This window comes from Fukomys damarensis, unplaced genomic scaffold (genome assembly GCF_012274545.1).
Source record: "Fukomys damarensis isolate Sample0158 unplaced genomic scaffold, DMR_v1.0_HiC HiC_scaffold_37, whole genome shotgun sequence".
Taxonomy (NCBI): Eukaryota; Metazoa; Chordata; class Mammalia; order Rodentia; family Bathyergidae; genus Fukomys; species Fukomys damarensis.
The window spans coordinates 6774175-6781857 of NW_022900949.1; the positions used below are offsets into that span (position 1 = coordinate 6774175).

The following is a 7683-nucleotide window of genomic DNA, read 5'->3' on the forward strand; positions in this document are numbered from 1 at the left end:
CCACCCAGGGCCGCCAGGGGGCGCCGGCTCCGAGCTGGGCAGAAGTGCCTGGCCTCGCATGCGCAGTAGTGACCTGTGGCCCGCAGCGGGAGGGCGGAATCGTGGAATTCGCGCGTTCGAATCCTGGCTTTGCCAGCTTCGAATCCTGGACAGCCGATTTCACCTCTCAGCGTCCAATATGAGACGCACCTCCTGGGGCTGTGAGGAATGTCATAACAGATCCATAACCACTGAGAATATAGCAGGTGCTAAGTGCGAGCTTCCTTGATGTGTTTCGCTTAGTTTCAGCCTAGCATGACTAATAAGGACGGATAAGGACCCTCAGCTGGTCCTCAGCATAATGCCTTAGCCCAGTGGTTCTAAAATGTGGGTGATCTGCTTTTCCCTACCCACCCACACCCTAGCCAGCAGAATTTTGGCAATATCATATACATATCTGTTTACCAAGATAAAGGGTGCAGCCAAGGGTACTGGTTCAAATCCTGCAATGCCCAGGAGAACCGCCTACCACGAAGAATTTTCCAGCTCTGCCTGTCAGCAGTGCCATAGTTGAGAAACTACCTCAGCCTCGTAGCATTAGGGGCAGAGAGAGGCTTGAGTTCAAATCCTGCGCTGCTGCTGATGAGCCCTGACACATCCCTAGGGAAAGTGGCCCTGTTTCCTCGTGCCTCAGTTTCCCCGTCTGTAATATGCCTGTGGATGACAGCAGCTACCTTGGAGGGTGCTTTGGGGACTGAGTGGATCTATGCTGGTGGCCTGGAGCAGGGATATCGTACCTGCATGTCACAGCTGTGCCTTGGCATGCACCCACATGACACTAGTGTGTGGCAGGCGCCTGGCATGGCAAGTGTCACCGTCGTGGTCTTGACATGTGTGGGCATGGTGTCCACCCCTGTGGTCCAGGGGTGAGAGCTGGCCTGGTGTGGCTGCTTGCAGGGTGGCCTGGCTGGGACAGGGTGGCCACTCAGGAGACCCATAGGTGAGTGGGGAGGGTAGGTCCAGGGCCTCTGCTGTGTCGGGACCCTACAAGGAGCTGGAGGGGACAGAAATGCGGTGCCAGATAAGGTGCTGTTGTCTGAATCCCTCTCCTGAGCCAGGCACTGGAGCTGGGAACATTGGGGGCAGTATTTCTTCTTTTTCTGATTTTTGTTTTTGTTTGAGACAGGGTCTCACTATGTAGTTGAGTCTGACCCGGAACTCACTATGTAGCCCAGGTGGGTCTCGAACTCACAGCGATCCTCCTGCCTCAGCCTCCCAAGTGCTGGGATGACAGGTGTGCACCACCACACCCAGATGGCAGTATTTCTTCTTTGTCTCCTTCTGTTTCTCTTCCTTTTCTTCTTCTTGTTTTTCAGTATACTGGGGATGGAACCCATGGCCTTGCTACTGAAGCGTTCTCCCCCAGCCCTTTTTGGTATTATTTTGACATGGGTCCTCACGAAATTGCCCAGGCTGGTCTCTAACTTGCAGCCCTCCTGCCTCAGCCTCTGGAGAAGCCTGCATTACACATGTGCACCATCTCGCCCGGCTGCACTATCCCTTCTGAAGATCTCCACAACACCTCCACGAGGCAGATGCGATGGTTAGCCCATTTCACAGATGGGGTAACGGAAGCCCAGATGGGAGAAGGGATTTACTAAGGCTACAGAGAGGGGTGGTGTCTGGAGTTCAGCCAAGGGTGCTGCTTGTTAAACTTCCACCGCCTCAGGGAGCCTGATGACCTCTGTGATAGAGACTCAGACCTTCCAGGGACCCACGGGACAGTGGCAGAAAGACGGGGTCGGGCCGAGGGAGCCCCCCATCCCAGAATAACACACGCTGCCCCTCCAGGCGGAAACTCTGACACCATCAGCTCCCAATACCAAGGTGCTGACATCACGAGAAGGGGGGTGGCCAAGGAGGGGCGCCCCGCCCCCTGCCAGGCCCCCGCGGCCAATGGGACGGCCCTGGAGGAGACCCGGGCGCCTCCGGAGCTTCAAAAACATGTGAGCAGTGAAGAGGGTGCAGACGGAGCCTCGGTCCTCAGCGACACCTGACTGCGCCGCCAGGGCCCGCCGGCCAGCATGTCCTCTGTCCACTTCAACCGGGGCCCTGCCTACGGGCTGTCAGCCGAGGTCAAGAACAAGGTAGGACCCTGCCCGGCCAGAGGCCCCGCGGCCCTGCCGGGGAGGGTGGCAGTTGGCTGGGGGCTGTCTTCCTCCCCTCGGGAACGTCCCAGCGCCCTCTGCTACTTTTGGGGGACGGGGTGGGGGGCACCCGGCCCTCCAGAGACAAAGATGCCGCTGCGTAACATCCGAGTCCTCTCTCAACTCTGGGGCACGCACCGGGAGGACTTGATGTTCTCCAAGCCTGACAAAGAGATTGAGGAGCCCCTGAGATCTGGGGTTCCCGGGAGGGGAAGAAAGTGCGGGAGACCAGAAGGAACAGGGAGAGGTAGGGGCGGAAAGGAACGGGCGTCAGGGACCCGGGGCAGGGGCCTCCTGCCTGCAGCACCACCTTCGTGCTACCACAGGGTAAACGGGGACTCAGGAAGGCGAGGGAAGTCGCTAGGGTCCGAGGCAAGGCAGGTGCGGGCCTGGGGCCTGGACCAACTCCCTGCGCTCCCCACACACCGGGCGGGGACCAGTTTCTCCAGGTGAGGGACAGGAGGGGCGCGCTCTCCGGGAGGCCCCGGCCCCATTCGCCAGAGAAGAACACTGAGGCCGGGGTGACTTTTCCTGGGGTCTCGGGGCAGGGGGCGGAGAGCTGGGGCTGTGCCCCGGACGGGACCCCCCGCTGGAGGAGGGGACGGGGGCGGCCGGAGTCCGATAGCGCCGGCCCCGAGTCGCGCGGAGCCGCCGCGCCATATAAGGCGGCCTCGGGGAGCCGGGCGCTCTATATAAGGGCTGGTTCGCTTTATAAAGGCGGGCTGGTGGGGAGGGGGACCTCCGAGCTGGCGCAGGTGAGGGGTCGCCCCTGCTCGCTCTCTCTACTTCGGGGAAGGGGCAGCCCGGTGCCCGAGGATCAGGCATGGGGGTGGGAGGCGAAGCGGAAGAGGGAACGGGAGGGGACGATGCGGACAGACCCTGTGGGACCGGCGGCGGGGAGGCCGAGGCAGGAGGAGACAGGAGGGAGACAGGGATGGAGAGGTGCAGAGGGAAGACAGACAGACAGACGAGCCCCAGCTCCTCCCTGCTCAGCCAGGGACCCTGGAGTCCAGCTGAGGAATTGCCCAGCACTGAGATGCAAAGCTATGCGCCCCACTGCCCCGGGACAGGCAGCTCAACCCCGGACGACTGAGCCTGAGCCGAGGAAGGAAGGACAGAGCTGGAGGGAGAGAGAAATTCAGAGAGAACTAGGAGTGGCGGCGAATGCCTGTGATCCCAACATCTGGGAGGCTGAGGCAGGAGGATCGCTTGCAGTTCGAGGCCAGCCTGGGCTACATAGTGAGACCTTATCTCAAAAAAAAAAAAAAAAAAAAAACCACCCCAAAACAAAAGCAAAGCAAAAAAACAACAGCAACAAAAACAACAACAGACCTTCAAGGGTTGGGGTGAGGCCCTGGCAAGCCTCCTACTTCTAGCCAGAGATAGCCTGGGACAGGTGGGGTAAGGACCCGGTGGTGGCCCCAGCCAGCCAGAACCCAGGGCCCCTTCTTTACAGCTTTCCTCCCCACCTGCCCGAGGCACCCCCTCTTCCAACTGGGGGTACAAGGGGAGGGCCGGGGAAAGCTAAGCCCCAATTTGGCCTGGAGGGGGAACCAGGAGGCCAGGCCCCGCCCCCCAGCTCCAAGGATCCGGCCCAGCCTCCCTCCTTGTCCCCCCTGGTGCCAAACCTCAGAATGCCCGGAATGGCCCCCTGGGCAGGTGCCACCTCAGCCCCGCCCCACCTCTGCCCCCCCACGCTGGGACAGAATTGCCTTAGTTGGGATGGGAGAGGGGAGAGGGGGCGTGGGAAGGCTAGGCTTGGACCCGGGCCACCAAAACTGTTCTCTGCGACCTGTGCTCCCACCCTCAGCTGGCCCAGAAGTATGACCACCAGCGGGAGCAGGAGCTGCGCGAGTGGATCGAGGGGGTGACTGGGCGCCACATTGGCAACAACTTCATGGACGGCCTCAAAGATGGCATCATCCTGTGCGAGTGAGTGCGGCTATCCTGGTCCCAGCAGCCACCTCGGCCCAACTGGGTCGAACACTCTCTATACGGCACCTCCAGACAGCCCAAAAGAATCATCATGCCCACTTAACAGGCAAAGAAAACGGAGGCTCAACTGGGTATGATAGAGCATGCCTGTCATACCAGCACTCTGATAGGCTGAGGCAGGAGGATCTCAAGTTCTGGCCCAATCTGGGCAATTTAGTGACTTAGGGAGACATGCTTCAAAAAACAAGTCAAAACAAATAATAACGAAAATCAAAGTCTCAGGTGCTGGGTGGGAGGAGTTGGGGTGCTTATCTTGTTTCCTATTTTTAAAAAAGGGTAGGGAGCCAACTAACCATTCATTTAATTCATTCATCCACACAAGAAGCACTAACAGGGCTCCTGCTGCACCCAGGCCTCTGTTCTAGGCACGAGGTCAGGGAAAGCCCAGTGGAGAGATGAGTGGACTCAGATCATCGCATACTGACGTAGTGAGAGTGCATAGTTTCCCAGTCCCAGAAAGCGATCTGAGAGAAGAGCAATTCGACAACACTGGCAGGCAATGCAGAGACCCTGGAGTCCTGAAGCCAGTGGCCAATGGGAAGTGGAGGCAGATTATTCAGGGAGTTAATGGCGGGCCAGGGAGGCGGGACTGCTGGCCAAGCAAAGGAGTTTAAACCAGGCGTGGTGGTGCACACCTGTAACCCCAGGGCTTGGGAGGCTGAGGCAGGAGGATCGCTGTGAGTTCGAGGCCAGCCTGGGTGACATAAGTGAGTTCAAGGCCAGCCTGAACCACACATAGTGAGAGACTTGGTCTCAAAAACAGACAAACAAAACACAAAGGAGTTTGAGTTTGATTCTGAAGGCAACAGGAAGCCACTGGAGGGTCCGCAGGGGAGAACAAGTTGGATTTTGTGTTTGGGTGTGTATGGGGGATGCTGGGGGTGGAACCAGGGGTTCACAGTGCCAGGCAAACTGAGTGCCACCCTCAGCCTCTCCCCGCTTTGGACTTTATTTTGAGACTTACTGCCGGGCTGGCATCAAAATTCAACCCTCCTGTTTCAGCTTCCTAGTAGCCTGGATTACAGGCGTATGGCACCATGTGGCCTCCTTGATAGTTTTTTAAAAGGTTTTTTTTGTTGTTGTTGTTTTCCTGGCTGCCAGATGAGGAAGGATCTTGGGGATAAGGTGGAAGCTGGGAGCCCCTGGGAGGCTACTGGGAGAGGCCAGAGTCGGGGGCTTCTGGTGCATTTAGAAGGCTGAGTCAAAGGACTTGCTGAGGGGTTGGATGTGAGGCTGGGAGGCAGAGAAAGGGGAGGTCAATAGCAAGTTCACCGGCTCTGGCTGAGTACCTGAAGGGTGGGTGCTGATTTACTAAACTGGGAAGGATGGGGAGAGGGGGCAGTTGGCAAGGAGGGGTGTCAGGGGTCTGGGGTGGGGTGTGCTCAGTTTAAACTGATTTGATACAGAGAGGTCTGAGCCACAGGGAGACACTGGGTTGTCGCTAAGACGGCAACCAGGGCCCTGAAAATCAAGACAGTAGTGAGATCCCCAGTGGGCTGCGTGTGGCCAGGGATCAGCCCATGCGGGCTCTGCTGTGGCTGCAAGAGAAATTGTCACTGAGGGCACAGAAGGAGGAGTGTGGCGGCACACGCCTGTCATCCAGCACTAGGGAGGCTGAGGCAGGAGGATCTCCATGAGCTCCGGGCCAGCCTGGGCTACACAGTGAGGCCCTGTTGTCTCAAAAACACCTCAGTCAATCAAGACCAGGAGATACCATGACACAGGGGCTTTGCGGAGGGTGACCTGGTTTCTCTGCGCCCTAAGACTGTACGAGGGGGGTTTGGCCAGGCTGCCTCCGAGAGCTGGCTTTCCACGTCCTTATAGATTCATCAATAAGCTCCAGCCGGGCTCGGTGAAGAAGGTGAACGAGTCCACCCAAAACTGGCACCAGGTAAGGCCAGGCAGCCCTCGGGCCCGTGGCCCTCAACCCCAGGCCTCCCGCCCCTGACGCCCCTGCTCCCTGCAGCTGGAGAACATCAGCAACTTCATCAAGGCCGTTACCAAGTACGGGGTGAAGCCCCACGACATCTTCGAGGCCAACGACCTGTTTGAGAACACCAACCACACCCAGGTGCAGTCCACGCTCCTGGCCCTGGCCAGCATGGTGAGTGGGGGGCCAGGTGGGCACCGGGCAGCCGGCCCTGCGACAGCGGCGCTGCCGGGGACCAAGCAGCCCGCTGGATGCTCTCCCCGGGCCCCTGTCCTCCTCGCCCCACCCAGGCCAAGACAAAAGGCAACAAGGTGAATGTTGGGGTGAAGTATGCGGACAAGCAGGAGCGGAAATTTGAGCCAGAGAAGCTGAGAGAAGGGCGGAACATCATTGGGCTACAGGTCCTGCCTCGTGCCCTCTGGGGCATCATGGGAGGGCGGCCTGGGCCGTGCGGGCTGTGGGGACAGGTGTCTGTCTGGCATTAGCTATGGGCTGGGAATTCCCAGCCTTCCTCCCTCCCTTCCTCCCTTCCTTCCTCTCTCTGTCTCTCTTTCCTTTTTCTTTGGGGGGGTACCAGGGATCAAACTGGATCTTTCATTTGCGTGGCAGGCAGTGGTACCGCTGAGCTAAATCCCCAGCCCCTCTCTCTTTCTAGACAGGGTCTTGCTATGCAGTCCAGGCTGGCCTTGAACTATGTAGCCCAGCCTGGCCTTGAACTCACAGCGATCCTCCTGCCTCAGCCTCCTGAGTGCTGGGATGACAGGTGTGTGCGCACCTGCCTTTCTGCATTTTCCATTAACCAAATCCCGCCCTCTGCCAGTTGCCTTGGGAGTAAGTACTGTCTTCACCAAATAGGGAAACTGAGGCCTGGAAGAGGTGAGCTCCCTATTTCCAGACAGCCCAGCGAAGGAGCAGTGGGCCGGGCTGTGAACTGGAGAGGCTGGTCCCAGATGTGATCCTCAGCCTGGGTTTCCAGCCTGTCCCCTGAAGGTGGCAGCAATGCCTCAAGCTTTGACACCCGCCCTGTCTCGTGGCCCCTGGGGAGACTCCGCGGTCCTCAGGGTGATTCTCCCTCTGCCTTGCTAGATGGGCACCAACAAGTTTGCCAGCCAGCAGGGCATGACAGCCTACGGCACCCGGCGCCACCTCTATGACCCCAAGCTGGGCACAGACCAGCCGCTGGACCAGGCCACCATCAGCCTGCAGATGGGCACCAACAAGGGGGCCAGCCAGGTGGGCGAGCGGGGCCTCGGGGTGCACCAGCCAGGCCTGGCCCCTTGCCGTCCCTGGGCCTGACCTTCGCCCTTGTCCGCAGGCTGGCATGACGGCCCCCGGGACCAAGCGGCAGATCTTCGAGCCGGGCCTGGGCATGGAGCACTGCGACACGCTTAACGTCAGCCTGCAGATGGGCAGCAACAAGGGCGCCTCGCAGCGGGGCATGACGGTGTACGGGCTGCCGCGCCAGGTCTACGACCCCAAGTACTGCCTGACGCCCGAGTACCCCGAGCTCGGCGAGCCGGTGCCCAACCACCACCCGCACTAATACTACAACTCCGCCTCGGCCCCCGGGGC

At 59.4% G+C, this 7683-nt stretch overlaps 1 protein-coding gene across 3 annotated transcripts in view; it reads left to right on the plus strand.

Moving 5' to 3' along the window:
• Positions 1-1942: 1942 nt before the first annotated feature.
• Cnn1 (calponin 1) overlaps positions 1943-7683 on the plus strand; it is a 16004-nt gene continuing 10263 nt past the window's right edge. Inside the window, exons 1-7 of one of the 3 annotated variants that reach the window (XM_010634740.2) lie at positions 1943-2126; positions 3997-4118; positions 6006-6072; positions 6148-6252; positions 6402-6512; positions 7198-7344; positions 7427-7677. In XM_010634740.2, the coding sequence (XP_010633042.1) occupies positions 2064-2126; positions 3997-4118; positions 6006-6072; positions 6148-6252; positions 6402-6512; positions 7198-7344; positions 7427-7654 (843 nt within the window). In that variant the 5' untranslated portion in view covers positions 1943-2063 and the 3' untranslated portion in view covers positions 7655-7677. Of the gene's footprint in view, positions 2127-3996; positions 4119-6005; positions 6073-6147; positions 6286-6401; positions 6513-7197; positions 7345-7426; positions 7678-7683 lie in introns of those variants that run through there. The other 2 variants (XM_010634739.2, XM_033759749.1) reach the window with 2 other exon arrangements.